Below are 20811 nucleotides of genomic sequence, written 5' to 3'. Positions count from 1 at the left end.
GAGTTTTAAACATATCAAATCAAACTCGAACTTAAAAAAAACTAACTTCTGACTTGAATGAAGTTTAAGCTTCTTGCATCTTGAACTCGACTTGATTCTATTACACTCTTAATTATGGTTATTTGATTCTATTACACTGATAATTGCAATATCAACTACGCGAACTCAAACTCAATCAGAAAAGGTAATTAATTTAATGTTTTTAGAATAAATAAAAAAGAATGAATATTAGTAGTTTAATTAAAATATTATATTTTCGTATTTTTAATAGGTAATGCATTTTAACTTGACATTTTATTTATCTGTATTATTTTTAAAACAAATAAATTAAATATTAAAATAAAGAAAATTTTAAATTATATACACTGTTTATTTACTTTTCCTGTCGAATAATCTATATAATATAAAAAATTAATTTCGTGATATTATCATTGGGACAGATAGATAGGAAGTCTTTTTCAACTGTACCTATTAAAATCTGGGACAGTTTCATATTCCTTTCAGACAAATATAACCTGACGGTCCATATTTCACCTGATCCAGAATTCCAAATTCCCCACCGTTCGTTTTGTCTGCGATAAGAAAGAATACATACATTTAAATTAATTAATTTTTTATTAAGATATTTTTCGAAGGCTGACGTGGCAACCACACCATTTGCGTTGCAATGTCTGCAATATAAAGATGTCCCTGTTCCCTGTCTGGTCATTCTTTTTTCATTTGATTTTTTGGGTTTTGTTGTTCTTTGAGATCTGAATATGGGTGAGAGTAGGGTGACTGGGAAGGTGAAGTCGTTCAGTGACCAAAGGGGATTTGGTTTCATAACGCCGGATGGCAGCGGCGAGGAGTTGTTCGTTCACCAATCGTCGATCCGTTCCGACGGTTTTCGTAGCCTCGCCGACGGCGAAGAAGTCGAGTTCATTTCGATTCTTCTGAAGGAGGTCGACCAAGGCTGTTGATGTCACCGGCCCTAATGGGAACCCTGTTCGTGGCACCACAAGATCTGGACGCTGTGGTGGTGGAGGTGGATCTGGTGGTAGAGGAAGAAGAGGAGGTTATGGAGGCGGCGGAGGAGGATGCTTTAAGTGTGGGGAGATAGGGCATATGGCGAGGGACTGTGGACAGGGCTGTGGCGGCCGGGGGGGGGTTTGTCTTGTTACAACTGTGGAGGCTCTGGGCATTTTGCAAGAGACTGTCCAAACAGTGATCGTTAAAAGCATACTCTGTTCCTTATTATCAAAGCAGCTTCGTTTGTTTGTTTTTTGCTAATGTTTTTTTTTTTGAAGGATTGTCGTTTATTCAAATTTTTTTGGCTTTTGGTCCTTTGTTTTTGAGAGATGGGAATGGATTTAGAATTTTGTTTTTTTATTTGAAAGATTTTGAATTTTGTTAATTGTGAAAATAAATTGGATTTTATTAATTGTATTTTGTCTTTGATTCTGTTTTTTTTTTAAAAAAATTGGATTGAAGTCGTAAATAGAAATGAATTATTGATATTATTGGTAAATCTCATTGATTATGGAACTGATTGGTGAAGAAAGCACATGGAATACAATAAATCCACTCAATTAATATTACTCAATGAACTCAAAAAGGTCCATTTCTACCAAACACAAAATAGTGCCTCATTCGGAGTACCGGATGGATTAATCATTTTAATTGGTGGACGTTTTGACAATGTGTTGATCCAGACCGAGAGCTTTGAGATGATTACAGTCATTTAGAAAAGTCTCGTAAAAAGATTTATTTTGACTTTGATTAGGAACATTCTTTAATTATTATTTCAGTTTTATCATTTGAATATTTGTCACATACTTAGAGAAGAGAACTAGGAAGCTGATAAGTTGGCCAAATTGACTCACTTGAAAAATTAAAGACTGCACGTCTTTGAAATATCCCCGTTTGTGGATTTGAGTTTGTTGATGTAGGTTGTATCTTGTAATTTCTTATTCATCACCAAAAAGAAAGAAAAAAAAATAGTGCCCCATTCCTCAACTTTCACTCATTTCCCTTCATTTTATCTATATATGTTAATGTAAAAAATATTAGTTCTTGACTTGTATTAATTGATAATTAAAGCTTTTGTCGGACACTTTTTGACACAATTTTAAATTTTGTGATTTCTATTCCCCACTCTAATATTGTATCAATAAAAAAAAGGAGCAAACTATAACCAATGTCACTAAATTATTAGTAACTCTACATTTTGGTCACCGAATTATTTAAAATTTTTTATTTAAGTCATTAGGCTATTAAAATTGTTTCTATATGACATTTTTTGTTTGTACTGTTTGCACCAATAAAAAACTCTCATTTCCCTTCTCTTTTACAATTAAATTTTATTTTTATGAAATAATTTTGAATGTCACGAATCTGCGAACGAAATTCCAAATAGTTTTCTTCTCAGTCTCCGATATTGACCGTCAGACTGACTTGGATCTAAGATATATTCTTCTACTTATTGATGGGTACAAATTCACCGTACTGATAATTGAATCGTCACTTGAAGCTCAGTAGCCGAACTTTAAAAAAGAAACTTAACAACTCAATAACTTAAATAAAAATTTTCGAATAGTTCAATAACTTAAATGAAAATTTTCGAATGGTTCAATAACCATTTTGTAACCTTTTGAGGTTGAGTGACCAAAACGTAAACTTATTAATAGTTTAGTAACATTGGGTGTATTTTACCTAATAATTTAATCAACCTACTTTTCTAATTTAAAAATGCTAATTCAATTTTTTTACACTATTAATTTTTTCATGTTGAATTAAGTTAATTACAGTACTTTTTTTACCTAATTACTGAATGAATTTTTTTTATTTTAAAATATTACATCAACAAATTTAATGAAAGTTTTTTTATTGATATTAATAATTGAATCTTAATTTTTAAATATAAAATAATTTCCACATCTATAAAGAAATTAAAAATTTAAGCATATTTTAAACAAGTCTCAAATATGATAGTTTTTAAATATGATAAAATATTTAGACAATAAATGAATGCATAAATTATGTTCATATAGTAATTGATTAAAGTTGCTCCTATTTAAGTTTAATTTTTTTTTGAATTAGGTTTTGATAGTATGCTCCTTGTGTAGCATTAGGTTTCTGTTTGTTTTAGTGTGTTAGTGAGAGTATTGTGTTATCGGCTTGCATGGAAGAGGTGTTAGTAGATCTACGGTTAACGGAGGAAGGGGATAGTAGGGAGATGGAGGCTTGGGATATTGAAGAGGAAGTGGGGGAGGGAGAACCTTTCTTAGAACTGTGCTTAGTAGGATGTTTTCTAACAGCAACTACAATCAATTTCTAGTCAATGAGGACCGTGATGGCAAACCTGTGGCACCCTTTGGGGGGAATCTCTATTACGGAGGTGGGGGAGAAACGTTTTGTTTTTCAATTTTATTGTGAAATGGATTTTGACAGGGTGGTTAATGGTGCCCCATGGACCTTTAACAATCACTTACTTGTTTTTCATCATTTAAAACATGGTGAAGACCTCTTGGAAGTGGATTTGTTATTCACAGAATTCTGGATTGAAATCCATAATTTACCACCTAGAATGTTCACATCAACAATAGCTAAACAGTTTAGAGATTTCATTGGTAATTTTATGGATTATGATGTCAAAGCTATTGCGGGAGGGTTAAGGAATTATATGCGAATCAAAGTTAAAATAGATATCCAGCAATCTCTGAAGAGGAAGAAGAAACTTGTTGTAGCAAAAAAAGAGTTTTTCGTTTCTTTTAAATATGAAAGGCTGACAACTTTTTATTTTTTATGTGGAAAACTAGGACATAGTGAAAACTGTTGTCCCAAAAGATTGCTGGAAGGAAGGAAGGAGCTTCCTCTAGAGTGGGATATTTCGTTGAGAGCTCCACCACGGCGGGGGACAGTGGCGGGAAGTAGTATCTGGTTAAGGGATTCAAGCGGATTTTGGGGAGGAAATTAAGAAATTGCTAGAAATGAATGTGAGAAAGATAGAAACAAGATGTTTGGAAATAATTTAATGAGGAATGGAGTAAATTTGGGGTTAAATTTATATGGAAAGTCTAAACAGATCTTGATTGATGAAGGCTGTAAGACAGATTTGATGGAGGTTGGTATCTCCGAAGAAGATCTGCCAATTATTGTAGGAGACGGGAAAAAGAGACCCAGGCCCAATAATGATTCCTTTGGGTCTCCTGATCAGGAGTTGAGGTGGAAAAATGGGGCAGAGGAAGGTCAATTCACTCAAACGGCTGAATCTGCTAGGCAGGTTAGCCGAGCATTATGAAAATTTTTAGCTGGAACGTCCGTGGGTTGGGGAACCCAGGGTCGGTTCGGAGAGTTCAGCATGTGCTGAAAAAATATTATCCCCAAATTGTCTTCTTTATGGAGACGAAAGTGGAGAGGAGTAGGATGGAAAGGATAAGAAGAAAGTATGGTTTTGTGAATGGGTTTGATGTTTCAGCCTAGGGATCAAGAAGGGGTCTTTCTTTGAGCTGGTGTAATACGGTGAACGTTACTAATTTGGGTTTTTCAAAAAATTATATTGATGCTGTTGTTGATAATAATGAGGATGGTACAAAATGGAGGCTAACGGGGTTCTATGGCATTCCTGACAGCAGAAGGAGGTTTGAATCTTGGGACTTATTACGACAATTGGGTGTGAATAACGACTTTCCTTGGGTTGTTATAGGGGATTTTAACGAGATTCTGTTTAGTTCAGAAAAATAGGGAGGTCGGTTACGGGATGATAGGCAGATGGAGGCTTTTCGGTCTATTTTGGAAGAATGTTACCTAGTGGATCTAGGGTACAATGGTCGCTGGTATACGTGGGAAAGAATAAATTTTGGGATTAATAATATTAGATAACGTCTTGATAGCGGGGCGGCAAACCGAGCTTGGTCTGATATTTTCCCATCCTACGGTCTTACTCATATAGATAATTCAATTTCAGACCATTGCCCTTTGCTTTTGGACACTGATTTATCAATTGGCTCAAGCAACTCCTCTAGGTTGGGAGGTCAGTTTCGATTTGAAACGGCTTGGTTATTAGAAGATTCATGTTTTGAGCAAGTTAAAACTTTGTGGGATTCCAATAAAAATGTGACAGTACCTGAAAGGCTTAATATGATGGGGGAGGGTCTGAAAAGGTGGATAAGTCATTTGAAGAAGGAAAGAGGGGAGGTTATGGAGATTTTAACAAGGCGTTTGCGTAATTTGACAGTGGAAGAACCTTCAGATGAGATCATCGAGGCAACAATTCAAACCAAATTAGAGCTTAATTTAGAAATGGATAAGGAAGAGTTATATTGGGAACAACGGGGTAGAGCGAATTGGTTAAAATATGGAGATCGTAATACTAGTTTTTTCCATAATTGTGCTTCGAGTAGGCGCCGTAAAAATAGGTTTGTTGGATTAAAGGATGCAGATGGGTCAATGAAGAAGAAGGAAGATGATTTGATGCGGATTGGTATTGATAACTTTAAAGGGTTGTTTTCCAGTGAGGGATGCAAGGGGGCTCGAGAAATCTTTGAAGGGGTGCAGAAAATAATAACGACAGAGATGAACAGGATGCTACTGGAAACTTTTTGAGCTGAAGAAATTAGCAGGGCGGTCATGGAAATGGGGGAACAAAAGCACCAGGTTTTGATGGCTTTCAAGCGGTGTTCTTTCAAAGGTTTTGGGGAATTGTAGGTGAGGATGTCACAAAATTCTGTCTTGATGTGCTTAACAGGGAGGCTAGTTTAAATGAGGTTAATTCTACAATCATTGTTTTAATCCCCAAAGTTTCATCGCCAGATTGTATGACGTCTTTTCGGCCTATAAGCTTATGTACGGTTCTCTACAAAATTATTGCGAAAGCTATTGCAAACAGGTTTAAGTGAGTATTGGATGGATGTATTGATGAAGCCCAATGAGCGTTTGTTCATAGTCGACTTATTACTGATAACATTGTTGCGGCTTATGAAATCTTTCACTCTTTCAAAAATAGACGAAAAGGAAAGAATGGCTTTTTTGAGTTAAAATTAGACATGAGCAAAGCTTATGACAGAGTTGAGTGGGATTTTATTGTGGGTATGATGAGAAATATGGGGTTTGATGAAAAGTGGGTGGAATTAATTTACCATTGTATCTATTCGGTCCAGTATGCGGTATGGTTAATGGAAGATTGAGTGAGCATTTTCAACCAGGACGTGGTCTTAGACAAGGGGATCCATTGAGTTCCTATTTTTTCCTTATCTGTACAGAGGGTTTCTCAACAATTCTAAAGGAAGCTAAGCAGACTGGTTTGATTAAGGGTGCTCGTGTGTGCAGGGGAGGTCCGAGGGTAACTCACTTATTTTTTGCGGATGATAGCATAACCTTTGGTGATGCGAACGAAGATGGATGTAGACTGGTGATGGGCTTCATCAAGGCTTATGAGAAAGCGTCAGGTCAGAAGATTAATTTGGAAAAATCTCAAATTTTCTTTAGCTCTAATTGTTCTGTTGAAAGTCAAGATTTTTTAACTAATAGTGTGGGTGTTAAAACAGTTTCGAGTATGGAGAAGTATTTGGGATTGCCTACTATGGTGGGGAGAAAGAAGAAAGAGGCGTTTCAAAATATAGTTGATAGGTTGAGAAAAAGAGTGAACGGATGGGGGAGTCGTATGCTTTCTCAAGGGGGTAAAGAAGTCTTTATTAAAGCTGTGCTACAGGCTATCCCGATTTACGCCATGTCTTGTTTTCTTCTTCCGAAGTCGTTGTGTGTTGATATGGAAAAAGTTATGAATAGATTCTGGTGGAATAAGGGAGGTAATCGTCGAGGTTACATTAGAGCTGTTGGGCTGAATTATGCAAAGCTAAAGAGAAGGGTGGATTAAATTTTTGTGACATGGGGAAATTTAATATCGATTTGTTAGCTAAACAAGGATGGCGGATAGTAGTTAATCCAGATTCATTGTTAGCTAGAATTTATAAAGCCAACTATTACCCTCGGTCAAGCTTTTGGGAAGCAAGACTTAGGAATCACCCGTCGTATACTTGGCAAAGTATTTATGCGGCACGAGGTTTGCTGGAAAGTCGAATGGGATAGAGGGTTGGAACAAGTGAGAATATTTCGATTTGGTATGATCGTTGGTTGCCACAATTGGCTGGGAACAAGATCAATACACGTCCTACTCATTATTCAGTCCAAACAATGAATGAACTAATTGATCAGGAAAATCGAAAATGGAAAGAAGATATAATTACCAGCCTTTTTTCCAATGAAGAGGTGGAGGCGATCAAGTGCATTCCTCTTTCTAGAGCTATAAGTAAAGACTGCCAAGTGTGGCGTGGGGAGAAAACGGGTCAGTATATTGTACGTAGTGGTTATAAAGAACTCATGCTTCAAAGTGATACTACAGAAATATCAGAGGATACCCAAATGGTGTTAAAAAAAATGTGGTCTCTATCTATACCTGCTAAGATCAAAATAACGATGTGACGAGCTTTAAGAGACTTCTTGCCAACAGACCAAGTGCTCTTTAATCGGAGGATTAGAACTTCTGCAATTTATCCTCGGAGTAATACGACTTCAGAGTCTTTTCTACATGTGGTTGTAGAATGTAATAGTGTCAAAGAAATATGGACTGGGATAGGTATTTCCTGGGGTAGTAATCTGAATTTGGAGACTTTTTTACAATGGTTTTTTCACCTAGTCCAACATAAGGAAGAGAGGATCTGGGAAAAGGTTATCATAGCGATTTGAGCAATCTGGTGGGCTCGTAACAAACAAGTGACGAAAGGTATTTCAACAACAAAGCAGAATTCAATAGCAAAAATCTTAAGTATGGTTGATGAATTAAGAGTGTTAAATGAGAAATTACCTGTAGTGAATGCGGTGGGTTCAGACTGTTGGAGACCTCCTCAAGTTTCGTGGGTTAAACTGAATTTTGATGCAGCCTACAAAAGCCAAACGAAGAGTTCATGTTCGGGTTTTATTATTAGAAATGAAAGAGGAAAGGTAATGGGAAGTGGAGTTACTCACCATGGCAATATCTTTGATGCGTTCTTGGCAGAAGCTATAGCCAACTTTCAAGGGCTTCTTTTTGCTAAAGAGACCGGGTTTACCAAAGTGGAGGTAGAAGGGGACTCTAGGACGGTAATTGAGAAAATCAACCATGAAGGTTTTGATCGAGCATATTTGGATTCTGTCATTACAGGTATCAAATCAATTGGGAGGACTTTTCATCAAATTAGATTTAAACATGCAAGAAGGGAAGCTTATCGGGTGGCGCATTTTATTGCAAGGGAGGGGAATATCAGATCGAAAAATACCTTTTGGATGGAGGACATCTCGATGGCGGTGAGAGACATGGTGATTGCAGAGGAGACGAGAGATACTTCCCAAACAAATGACTGATTCGGCTTGGGTTCGTTTGGACTGGCCTGATTTTTTCATTCGAGGCCATGCTTCAGTTCATCGAAGAAGATTAAATGGTGCACTGGAGTTTCCTTTTTTCTACCGGGTTTCTTCTTTCTTCTTTGTTGTTTTCTGATGATTTTGCTTTTGATTAAAACGGTTTGTTGGACTTTGTTTTTTTTATTTTTATGGAAATCACGGTTTTACCCTTCAAAAAAAAGTTTAAATTTTTTCGTAATTAACCTCTTTTTATATAATAAAAATATAAATGTAATTTTGTAAATATAAAATATATATTAAAATGAAAAGTTTGATTAGATTTGTAAATCATTCGAATTGAGTATTACAATACTTGAATTCAACTCGATTAATAGTTCAAATTGTTTAAGCTTAAACTTGACTTGATAATTATTAAATAAAATTTAAATTTTGTTGAGTTTAACTCGAATACCTTGTGAGTGCCCTACTTGCTTGTTATTATATTTACACTTTTATCTTTGGTCACATTGAAATTTCTTTTAAAATTAATACTGTTTGAATTGAATTGAATCAATTGGTCAAATTAAAAATCGATTAAAGAATCAATTTGGAGAAGTATATAAATTGATTGGCTTGACAATCTATATTAATCGGTTTTTTAATATTCTTATTTTTATAAATTTTAATAATTTATTTAATTGAGGATTGGAATTTAAAAACCGATGAGTACCGGTCCTGCTCCAAAAAGAACTTGCTTAAAAAGAGTTATGGGGCTTCTGAATCTCACAATTAAAGCTTTAAAGAAACTCCCTTCCAAAAAAAATAAATATAATTAATAGTATAATAAAACTCGACGCCCAAACTCATTCAGTCTTCTTCTTTGGCGACTGAGTCCGAGACTGATAGTGTTTGAGAAAAAAGAATATAAGATCCCTTTTCTCCTGTCATTGTAATTCTCATGGAAAATCAAATTAAGATTTATTGTTAATAATTAGGGCAAAAAATTTTGAACTTTCGGGAAAAAAAAATGCGTCGGGAGATCTCGATTTTGATACAGCCTCGGTGCCTTCTTCTCTTCATTTCTCTCTCAATTCTCCTCATTTTCGCTTTCTCAGGAGCCAAACGGGTGCGTTTTTTTTAAAACTTTTATTGTTCATTTTTATATACCCATCTCTAGGGTTATGTGTAAATATGTTGCCCTTTGGATCTGATTTGGATTTTTTTTTGTTTATTTCTTGTTTTTTGTACTGTAGAACAGATTTGGGTTTTTATTTAAATTTTAGTTTCATGAATTTGGTTGGTTGTGTTTCGTTTTGATTTGATTTTGTTGATCTGTGTGGAATTTTCTTGAATTTATTGGATTTTTTTTCATTTTTTGATATTGTTTATCTCAGATTGCATTGAATAGTCTAGTTTTATGTTGCTTTGAGTATTCGTTTACTTGAAGTACTTAAGTACATGGAAAAAATTAGAAAAAAATGAATATATTTATGTTATACATACATGCACACATATATATTCATATCATAGGCCTAGTTTTACTTCAAGTACTCATGTTTGAACCCTTTTAAATACATGAAAAGAATTTAGGAAAAAATAAAATTGAATATATCTATGTTAGATAAGTATCTGTATCTGACACTAACATCTAAGTAATATAGGCTTAGTTTAAAGCTTGTTTCTGTGATACCCTTCATGAAAGATGCAATACTCTTATAATCTGAGCATTCGCTTGTTCAAAATTTGAACTTTATAACTGAATGTGCTTGGTTGAGACAAGCTCGAGGCTGCAATTTCCTTTAATGTGTATTGATCTTGATAGATTAATGCAATAATAGTTCGTATTTTGTGCTTCTTAGGAGGAAGAGAGGATTGTAGAAGAAGAGCATGAAATCACTCACAGAGTATACTTGGATGTGGATATTGATGGCCAGCGTGTAGGTACAACGCCTTCACCTATTCCTACAGGATAGGATAAGTGATGAGAAGAAATCTTATCCTTTTTTTAGCTTACATTTTTTTTTTTGTATAATTTGTGTTTTACAGGTAGAATAGTTATTGGATTGTATGGCGAAGTTGTACCAAAAACTGTTGGTATGTTTTAAATTTTAATTTTCTGTCTGGTAGTTTTAGTTCTCTGTAAACTTAATTTCTTGAAACCATTGGCTCGTTAGCAAAATGTACAAGCTACTCTCAGCCTTGTCATATGCCGTTAATTGGTAAAAGTACCATGAAAGCCTCTATACTAGGAGTCGGATTGCATTTTGTCCATTTTACTCAAGAAATGGGCAAATTAGTTCATGTTTGTTAGATCAAATAGCAAATCCATTTCCACCGTTAAAAACTAGTGTGATTGAAGAATAACCATACAATTACATGTGGTGTGCCACGGTTACCGCATTTTGATGTACAAGGACCAATTTTTAACCGTAAAAATGAATGAAATTTTGACAAAAGAACCAGTTTCCTCTTTGCCTCTGGTATTTTTACCGCCGTTATTGTTGTGTGATATAAGCTTACCTTGCTGTTGATTCGCCTGTATTAATTTTCTTTCTCCAATTGTTTCCATTTTTTACTAGAACTTGTTTCATTTGTTATTGAAAATTTTGGATTTTATAATATTTATTTATGCTTGTTGCTTGCTACTTAATATCACTATTGTTTTTACGTTTTTGTTTGCAGAAAATTTCAGGGCTTTGTGTACAGGTACTTAAAGTCTTATCTGTGTTAATTTTGTAGGCAGTATAAGTTTTAGATGGTAAATATGCTTAAATTTTTGCTTTAAAATTGCAGGAGAGAAAGGCAAGGGTGCTAAGGGGAAAGCACTTCATTATAAGGGAACGCCATTCCATCGCATAATATCTGGATTCGTGGTTCAAGGCGGTGATATCATTCATGGTGATGGAAGAGGAAGTGAGTCTATATATGGTGGCACCTTTGCTGATGAGAACTTTAAGATAAAACATTCACATGCAGGTATTCTTACATGTATTAGTTTAATTGTCTTGTCTTTCGCGTTTAGATACAACACAACTTTCGGAACTTAGAAGCTTTTAACGTTGTCTTGGTTTTCAAGGTTCTTCCATTTAATGTTCGAATTTTCTTCAAATTTTGCAGGTGTAGTTTCCATGGCTAATTCAGGACCTGATTCCAATGGCTCTCAGTTTTATATCACCACTGTCAAAGCCAGTTGGTAAGCTAAACGACGTAGTAGCATGTCGAAATCTAGCTGTATGTAGGAAGAATTAGCCTGAAAACAAAAAATGCGTGTAGAATCCTAATGTAGAGAATTATAATAATTGAGCAAAGCTGCATATCGATATACTAAAATAAATATGTTTTTTGGTTATTCCAATTGTCGGGAGGTAAAAGTTTTATGTAGGCTTTTGTACTAAGAGTCGGATTGCATTTTGCCTCATTAAAAAAATGAGCAAATTAGTTCTTGTATCTTAGATTAAAGAGCAGATTGAATCTTTTTGTTAAAAAAATTCCATCAATTTTTACTATTAAAAACAAGTTTATGTAGTCTTCATGAGGTACACGTGGCACGTCATGTGTCCCTGTCTGGTTATTTTATCAACCAAGCCAGTTTGTAAAAGTACAATGGATGATTTTTAACAGAAAGAATCAATTTGTTCTTTGATCTAATGTATAGGGACCAATTTGACCATTTTAAGTAGAGGAGCAAAATGCAATTTGATTCCTAGAATAGAGGTCTTAATAGTACTTTTATCATTATTTGAACGATTAATGTGAAATGCATTGACTACGAAAGGTTGCTAACCGTATGCCTGTTTATCTCAACAATAATTTGTGATGTTCTATCTCGAATTCCTTTACTCTTTTCTCATAACAAAATTTCTTGTCGATTGAGTGAATGACTAAATTTTATAATCGTGATATATGATCGTTTCAGGTTGGATGGAGAGCATGTTGTTTTCGGTAAGGCTATTCAAGGCATGGACATTGTGTATATGATCGAAGGCGGAGCCGGGACCTACAGTGGGAAACCTAGAAAGAAGGTGATAATTGCCGACTCCGGTGAGATACCAAAGAGCAAATGGGATGAGGAAACATGAAGCTCCTGTTTATATAAAAAAACTGAGGATTTTTCCTTTTTGTTGTTTTTTATTTTGCTGATTTCTTTCTAATATATTTGATTCATATTTTGCTCCATTGTATCATTTCCTTTATGAACTACTTAATTAGATCAAAGACCAAGAAATATAGGCTTCACTTTAAAAATATTGTAGCTCACCTTTTTTTTAGTTAATTATTTTTGGCAAGTATTATTAATAAATAATTTCAAGCAATTATCAGGAAATGGTAGTGCTTTTATTATTGTTTTTAGCTCCATTAACTATTTGATGTTTGTGTTGATGCACATGTATATGTATATGTATTTGAATATGAATATAAAAATTAGTTATGAATTTACATGTTCTCATTAAAGATAAGGCAACATTTATAATGATATAATATATTTTTAAAAATTTAATGTATTTTTTAAGCAATGATCTGATATGATCTCGAAATATTATGTTATCACAATTTCAAAAATGAAATTAACATGACATTAAAAAAGATAAAAATTGTTGTTAAAAAATTAGCTAAATTCAAGGATTAAATTTTCATTTCAAATCTTAAATACACATATGCCGCAAATGTAAGGGACAAATAGGAGCCCTAGCTTCTAAGAAAATTACAATTACAATTTTGTCCCTTTATAAATTATCAAATTATAAATTTATATATAATAAAATTACAATTTAAACATCCAAAAATGAAAAAAAATATATGTTTAGTTCTTTTTAAAAATGATTAAAACATAAACTAATATATGAATTTATAATTCAATTTTGATTCTCATAATTTTTCTTCTAGACTTACCCTTATATACGAATGCATCAGATATATTTTATTTTTAAATATCATTAAACACTTATTAATGTATAAAAACCATTATAATAGATTGTTTTTAATTGGTGCTATTATCACAATAGTAAGCAAACAAATAAGATGACCTATTCAATCAAATGAAAAAAAATTAAGAGATGGTTTAATTTCATTAGAAAAAATTCAACAACATTCAAGGTAAAAGAAAGAAACATGTTAATCTTTAGTTCTCCACTGCAACTCAATTTGAATCCGTCCATTTTTAGAATCAATGAGATGGTATCTCTCATTAATTCTTTTGTTGTTAACAACATTTGAGAGATTGATATCGATAAAACCTAGTGATTCCTGTTCCATAAATACATATATAGTTGATTGTATGTATAATTGTTGATTGTATGTATAATTGCGGCAATCTAAAAAATCATACTTGGAATGCCTAGCAAAAATGTTGGCATCTATGTTACTCCGACTCAGTGGTAAATGTTAGTTACGAGTATGTGAGTGAAAGTGTGTGTATTTTATACATGTTGCAATGGTAGTCTCTAAACAACAACCATGCCGTATATCTTTATAGGCCTGAGCACTTGAGACATCCACGGTGTGTGCCTGGAACCATGGGGTTCAGGGTCCCTTGAACCAAACCCAAGTCACTTCATATATATATATATGGCTGTAAAACGAAAGAGATAATGGTACATAACATGCAAGCAATGGTGCAAAAAGAGTACCTTTGGGCGCCGCAGGCCTATCCTTGATGAACTGCTGTAAACTTCCAAATGAATTTTATCATTTATAGGGGGTTCATCTAACATAAACGTGAACTCTTCTTCCCATCTTGGATCTCTGGTTTTCCTTATTTTCTGCACCAATAAATAAAATTACACAACATGTCAACCAATACAAACAACTGATAAGGAAACCATCACTTGGGTGCCATGCTTGTGTTTCTTTTGGTTAAAGTACCTAGGAGGTCCCTGTATCATAGGGACTGGATCAAATTAGTCCCTCTATTATTAAATGGATCAATTTAATCCTTATACTATTAAAAAGAATTAAATAAGGCTAAATTATAATAGAGTTAACATTTATTGTATAAAAAATATCTTAAAAATTATTTTTTTCAATTGTAATTCAATTCCAAACAAAAAATTTAATTTACGAAACCATAAATACTTTAAATATATTAACTCTATTAAATAGTAAATGACATTTTTATACAATAAATGTCAAGTCTATTCTAATTTGACATTATTTGGTTCTTTTTAATAATACAAAGACTAAATTGATCCATTTAATAGTAAATAGACTAATTTGATAAAGATCTATAACAGAGTGAACTCCAAGATACATTCATTGTTTCTTTTGCATGTGAACTCAACTGATATGTCTGCTATTGGGATATAAATAACGGTTAAAGTACCTGGGAGGTACATATATTATAGGGATTGGATCAAATTAATCCCTCTATTAAATGGATCAATTTAGCCTTTATACTATTAAAAAGAATCAAATAAGTCCAAATTATAACAGAGTTAACATTTTCTATACAAAAAAAATTAAAATTATTTTTTTCAATTGCAATTTAATTTCAAACAAAAGAATTCATTAACAAAAATTTAAAAACGTTAACTCTGTTAAACAATAAATGATATTTTTTAAAGAGTGAATCTTAGCTCTATTCCAATTTGACATTATTTGATTATTTTTAATAGTAAAGAGACTAAATTGATCCATTTAATAGTATAGGGACTAATTTGATGAAGTCTCTATAATAAAGTGACCTCTAAGGTACATTCACCTTTTCTTTTGTATGTGTACTCAACTGATTTGATGCAGCTATTGGGATATAAATAACATACCTTAGTCTTTCTCTTCTCGCCTCTAAAGAGAATACGCACATACGGATTATTGTGATGCTTTCCTTCGACATCTTCTGCCTCATGGACTATGACTACAAGCATACCTCCACCATCAGGTGTATTATCAGGAGCCCTAACCAGCAATGTTTTCGTTTGTTGGAAAGTTTTCGGTAGCTCTTCTTCTTTGAAGGGCTTATATGTTAGTTCCACCACAAGCTGCCCACGAGACTTGTCGTTTTGAGCATCGTTTGTATCTTTTTTTTTAACGAGTGCAAGGGTCATAAGTTTTGGCTCATCTGGAGTAAGATCTTTCAGTGGAACCTCATTCATACCCATTTTGTCATGCTTGCCAATCTGAGCAAAACAACTAATATTTAAGGTAACAACAAGGTGAAAAAAGAAAGAGCTTAAAACTTCGCATCATAAAAAAAAAAGAAGTTAAACCACTATTTGGAGCACGAAAATTAGTAACTATTCCTATATTGGGTTTAAACTTTTTTTTGGTTCAAGGCCTTAAACTTGCCAATTAGGGCTTGAAATTTTTTTTATTTAAGTTAATTCCTAAACTTAATAATTATTCCCATATTGAGGTTTAAGTTTGACAATTGTTCTCATATTGAAACCTAAATTTTAGGGTTTTCAAGAAAATATACTGGACTAACTTAGACAAAAAAAGGTTCAAGTTCCAATATGAGAACAATTGTCAAGTTTAAATCCTAACTTAGACAAAAAAAAAAGTTAAGGCCCTAATGTGAAATAGTTGTTAAGTTCAAGCTCCAAAAAGTGATTTAACCAAAACCCATGAAAACTTACCTGTTCCCAGTCGATAACATAAAGTTTTAAGATCTGCGTTAGTGGATCTTTAACTGTAAAGTTGAAATCCTCATTCCATTCAGGGTTCAAGTTCTTCATCTTCACTGTGGTTTGTTTAGACGGAAGCTTACTATCGGTTAGCTTTATTTTCACATAAGGGTCTGATGCACCCAAAAGATCTTTCTTTTTTAGTTTCAGCGCCCTTATAACTTTCACATGAAGAAGTCCTACAGGTCGATCAAAAGCTCTGCAAGTTCAAATGGGTTTATAAGCCAAGAATTAAAAGGTGAAAGTAAAAAAAAAATGACAAACATAACTTAGAATAAAAAACATGATAGCATCTTGAAGCTTACTTTGCTGGATCCAGAATTTGTACTTCAAGAGTTTTAGGCCAATGATACATGTTGGCTACCTGATCTTTGATAATTTCCTGCATTACAGTGACTTATTTAACATTCAAAACTATGATTCATATAGACAAAGCCAGTTGGGGCATTAATGAGAACTTCTATGGATAAAACTTTTGCATTTAAGGGAAAACAATGCCTAAAAGAGAATGAGCTAGAGAATTATATGACATTTTACCTGGACAAACCTGTAGAGAATAGGTACTGACATGAGATCAATCCCTACAACCTTCAGCCCAAAGTCAACATAAGGCTGCAGACAAGAGGACCAAAAAAGAAAAGGAAAGACCCAATCACTATTCATCTAAAAGTGAAAAGGAAAGGAAGAAATAATACATCCAAAAGAGAGAAAGTGAACTAATTACCGTATATGTAGACTAGTAAACTATGACACAGATCTCCCATTTCTCAAATGTAACTTGTGCAATTGGATGCTTAAATCTTTCATTAAGAATTATCCAGTGAACTGATTTCCTTAGGCTAATGAACCAGAGCAGTGATATAGTTCCCCCTTTTTGCAATTATAATTTGTGCATTTGAATACTCACTCATTCATTAAAAGTTATCTATACAAGTTCCTCTTATATTTTTACGAGAATGTCTGAACATATTAATATTAGTTTACTTCAACATCCCTACTGATAAGATGGTCTTGAAAAAGTCTATGGGAAACTAGGATTTATTTATTGAAGGGCTACTTTGGCTTCAGAACTATCAAGTGCTGAATACCAAAAATGTAACAATAAAAAAAAATTATTTGATCAATTTTGGAGATCAAGATATCATTCCGAAACTCAATTATACTTCATCATGAAATTTGAAAAACATGATGTCTTAAAGTGAAATCTGGGTACCAGCATAGAAAAGTTTAGAGAATGTCACAGCTTGCGCACAATGGTCAATTCCTAGAGTATTCTAAAAGGCCCATCTACTTAGAGCTGATCAATTAATAGTCTAAGGGAGTTGATGCTAGATAAGAGTACTCTGGCTACCTTTATATTTGGTCTATAAAATACTATTCCATTTACCTACTAAATACGTGTCAAAGAAAGGGCACACCTAGCATTTACTTTACATGGATAGGCACAAAATTTGTAGTTAAAATCTATAATATACTTTATCACATTAAAATGTTGGAATATCAAAGATACAAATAATGGAATTTGTATTTAATTTTATCCATAATACCAAACCTTATCCATCAAAGAGACGAAGATGTTTGCAAAACATGGAAAGCTTGGGACCAAAGGCTTCAAGGTAATGCGTGGTAGAGCAAACACTTGCAAATCAACAATCTGCAACAATCCAAGCAACACAATTAACAAACAACCTCTCCCAGATCTCCAACACAAATAGTTCAATGTAAAATCGTAATGACCTGAGCAGTTGCCTTCAGTCCATATGCTTTTACAGCAATAGTAACATTGGCATTTGCTGCCCATTTTATTGATGGTTCCATGATTAGCTCCTTCTCTTCCGTGACATAAATCTTCATACCTATCAATGAGAAGAAGATAAACAAGATCAGGAAGAAATCTCAAGGAAAAGAAAAGAAATATATGGTTTTCTATATGAAAATGTAGGCTCTTATTTAATGACTTTAAGCACCAAACATTTGTGGGAGGAGTATGCTTCTCCCACATCTAAACATCCAATGCAAGAGATACACCTCTAGTTTCGGTATAGGAAAGACTTAACCTACCTTTATCGTGTGGCCTAAAATCTATCTCAGCATGGAGCGCAAAGTATTAAAATTAACATAATAAAATAATCTACCTTGTCTTTTTTGTGACATGCTGACTTCTCCAATAATTTACCACATCCTAGAATGTGGCATTCCAAGATAACATTCATGCTAAATACAATTTCATTTTCACTATCTCCAATACCTATTCAAGATTACCAAGCAGAGTTCTCCGTATTTACTCAGCTTCTCCTGGAGATGCCTTTCTAAACAAAAGGACAAGTGACACAGGATTAATAGGTGGAAGAACAACCATTAGGGCAATTGATTAACTAACCTTGGAAAGTTGGCGGCAAAGATCCTAATGTAAGTGCTTCAAATTCAACAGCATCGATTTTATATTGTGGAATTTGTTCATCAATTATGGGTTTGACAATGCCCTTGACAGTTGCACAGATGGCCTACAAAAGACCAAGTACATGAGAAAAAGAGCTGAGGACAAACATGTTCAGAAAAAACCAAGATACCAAGAAAAGATAACTGTTAGTGGGGACTAGAAGTTAAACCTTATTAAGATTAGGCCACATATACTCCAAAAACTTGTTTAGCCAGTCAAGCTACACAAAAAAACCAGAACCAAAATTGAAAATAGCTTTTAGATCCCATTGCAGTAAGGCATAAGGACATGGGAAGATTGTGATAAACATAAATGGTAGCTCCTTACACGATCGTAGTCTGGGTTTTTTACCCAGAATGGTATCTCTGGAAGCATCTTTTGTAATGTCTCTTGATCTTCCTCGACCAGAGGTCGGATTTCTGGATCCTGGTAAAACAAACATGTATATAAATAAAACTCCATAAAACGTAAACAAAGGAGACAGATATCAAATATTCATGTGACATTCTGTTTCTTTCAGCTCTCGTTGTATGTTCCTTTTCCGACATTTTTCAAGAACAAATTACAAAAGATCTAGAAGCCCCATTTGTAGCTTATTTTAGAGGCCCCTGATACTAGAATGAAAACTAAACCCTGAAATTAAAACATTGATTCAAAATTTCAAACAATATAAGCGTTTGATGTGATTAAGCTACTGTGATTTGAGTTGATTTTGAATGCTACGGCTCCCACCAGTTACATGACTGAAGAATTTAACTTGTTAATTCATTCATTCAGGATGCAAAACGAATAAGGAAACTATTTCATGCAATGTCGACAGGTAACAATAATAGCTTAAAGCCTTTATGCAATCTTAAAATTTTCGAAAGCCATTTTCTCTAATAAGCATCTACTAATCGTCTAATAAACTAACCATCTTTGAGAAAAAATCAAAGGAATCAACATATTTTAACTTGAACTTCAATCTAATAAGAACTCTAAGCAATAAAACAACTTTTCTACTGCATAAACAAGGATTACCGCGACATCGCTAGGCTGGATGTAGATGAAGAAGTAATAACCGATCACAAGACCCGCTGTAATCCCAAATCCGAATCCAAAAATGCCCAACACAGTACCCACAAAACCCATCAATTCAACGAACACACACAAACAGTAAGTCGAGCCTTAAATCACGATTTTCTTGGGATGAATCAATCTCGTTAATGAAAATTTCTTCCTCGAAATTTTACCGGGAAATCAAACCAGAATTTACTATTTGCAGCGGCAAATCAAAGTTAAAAAAAAACAATAGAGTGACTTAATTGTCCTTCACTGATCATTATTTCGAAAAGTTAAAATTTTAAAAACAAAAAATTCGATTAAATTTCGTATCGTGGGCAATATTTGAATGCTTAAAAATTGTAAAAATTCTTATACTGAAGATTAACGAATAATCAGAGCTTTTTGTGTAACTGAATTTTTATTTTTTTATATTTTGTTTGGCACTTTACACGTAGGATGAGAAAAAATGGCGGAAACTGACAACAAAGCAGTTCGGTTTTTAACGGGTTTTTTTTTTTTGTTGACGAGTAAGGCGGGAGGACTCTATCCTTTATATAAATTTAATAATTAAAGTCGAAGATTTTTTAGGAGTCTTTCTAAATTATATATGGGTTGTCGATATATATTTATTTTAATTGATGTTTTACTGTATGTAGATTTTATGAAGATTTATTTTTATCTAAATTTAAATATATTTTAATTAATAGTCCGATCTTGTTTAGTAATTAATAACTTTGATTATTGTTATTTGAACCAATATTCATAACACAATTATTATTGTAGTTGTAACTTTAGCAAAATAATTTTAAATAGTTATAAAGTTAAAAATACTTATGTTTTAGGATTAATTGCATTAAATATATTCAATTTATGGTCCATAAACTACACAATGTTTAATTGAGTCCTTGAAGTGTCATTACATGATAATTCTAACAATCAATTTAGACATTATTAGTTCTTAATGTCATATACGTTATGGTATAGTCTATACCAACCTACAGGTATTGTCTGCTTTGGCCTATTAGATCTCACGGTTTTGCCCAAAACATACGCATCACAAGTTAATGGTAATTTTAACACTTATAACCCAAGATTAGCACTTAGGGGCAAAGCTAGAAAAAATGTTTTAGTAATTTTACCATAGTGACATGTAATTTTTATAAAATTTTAAGGAGTTGAATAAAAATTTTACCTTTCGAGGGAAGGGGGAGGGCATGCCTTCGCCCTTGTCAACACTAGCACATGAACTATATGATATCCATGTGTAACACACCTAACCCACATCCATCACCATAATAGAGTTTTGGAGCATTACCAAAACTTATCGATCAAACAGACATAAATTTATACATT

The 20811-nt window shown here is 33.4% G+C and overlaps 3 protein-coding genes and 1 pseudogene across 10 annotated transcripts; 2 read left to right on the top strand and 2 right to left on the bottom strand.

Moving 5' to 3' along the window:
• Window positions 1-327: 327 nt before the first annotated feature.
• On the bottom strand, window positions 328-8608 carry LOC107928965 (uncharacterized). Of its 7 annotated transcripts, none has more exons than XR_005909132.1 (6): window positions 8292-8529; window positions 8002-8164; window positions 7841-7916; window positions 7433-7727; window positions 7224-7292; window positions 328-572 (listed from the first exon to the last, which is right to left on the bottom strand). XR_005909132.1 is itself a non-coding variant. In XM_016860279.2 (3 exons), exons 1-3 carry the CDS (start codon window positions 8423-8425, stop codon window positions 7881-7883), a joined length of 333 nt encoding a protein of 110 aa, XP_016715768.1. In that variant the 5' UTR covers window positions 8426-8519; the 3' UTR covers window positions 7841-7880. The 7 variants fall into 7 exon arrangements, 1 of the variants encoding a protein (XP_016715768.1); XR_005909133.1 differs by having other exon boundaries at window positions 7433-7560; XR_005909135.1 differs by having other exon boundaries at window positions 7433-7555; window positions 8292-8527.
• Window positions 590-1420, top strand: LOC107928963 (cold shock protein 2-like; annotated as a pseudogene).
• Window positions 8609-9102: 494 nt separating the features above from the next.
• Window positions 9103-12679, top strand: LOC107928782 (peptidyl-prolyl cis-trans isomerase CYP21-1). Its single transcript, XM_016860047.2, has 7 exons — window positions 9103-9481; window positions 10215-10296; window positions 10402-10449; window positions 11038-11061; window positions 11149-11331; window positions 11473-11548; window positions 12272-12679. The coding sequence occupies exons 1-7, from the start codon at window positions 9383-9385 to the stop codon at window positions 12432-12434; spliced, it is 675 nt and encodes a 224-aa protein (XP_016715536.1). The 5' UTR covers window positions 9103-9382; the 3' UTR covers window positions 12435-12679.
• A 713-nt stretch (window positions 12680-13392) lies between these two features.
• On the bottom strand, window positions 13393-19799 carry LOC107928821 (synaptotagmin-1). Of its 2 annotated transcripts, none has more exons than XM_016860099.2 (12): window positions 19435-19799; window positions 18742-18840; window positions 18584-18634; window positions 18355-18478; window positions 17712-17830; window positions 17527-17628; window positions 16512-16586; window positions 16280-16356; window positions 15927-16173; window positions 15114-15467; window positions 13983-14114; window positions 13393-13599 (listed from the first exon to the last, which is right to left on the bottom strand). In XM_016860099.2, the coding sequence occupies exons 1-12, from the start codon at window positions 19543-19545 to the stop codon at window positions 13468-13470; spliced, it is 1623 nt and encodes a 540-aa protein (XP_016715588.2). In that variant the 5' UTR covers window positions 19546-19799; the 3' UTR covers window positions 13393-13467. The 2 variants fall into 2 exon arrangements, with proteins under 2 accessions (XP_016715588.2, XP_016715587.2); XM_016860098.2 differs by having other exon boundaries at window positions 13393-13884; window positions 19435-19798.
• Between the last annotated feature and the right edge of the window lie 1012 nt (window positions 19800-20811).

The sequence above is a fragment of the Gossypium hirsutum genome, chromosome D01, assembly GCF_007990345.1.
Source record: "Gossypium hirsutum isolate 1008001.06 chromosome D01, Gossypium_hirsutum_v2.1, whole genome shotgun sequence".
NCBI classification, from domain to species: domain Eukaryota; kingdom Viridiplantae; phylum Streptophyta; class Magnoliopsida; order Malvales; family Malvaceae; genus Gossypium; species Gossypium hirsutum.
The sequence above is the reverse complement of the archived record's forward strand: the minus strand, read 5'-3'. Positions and strand labels throughout refer to the sequence as shown.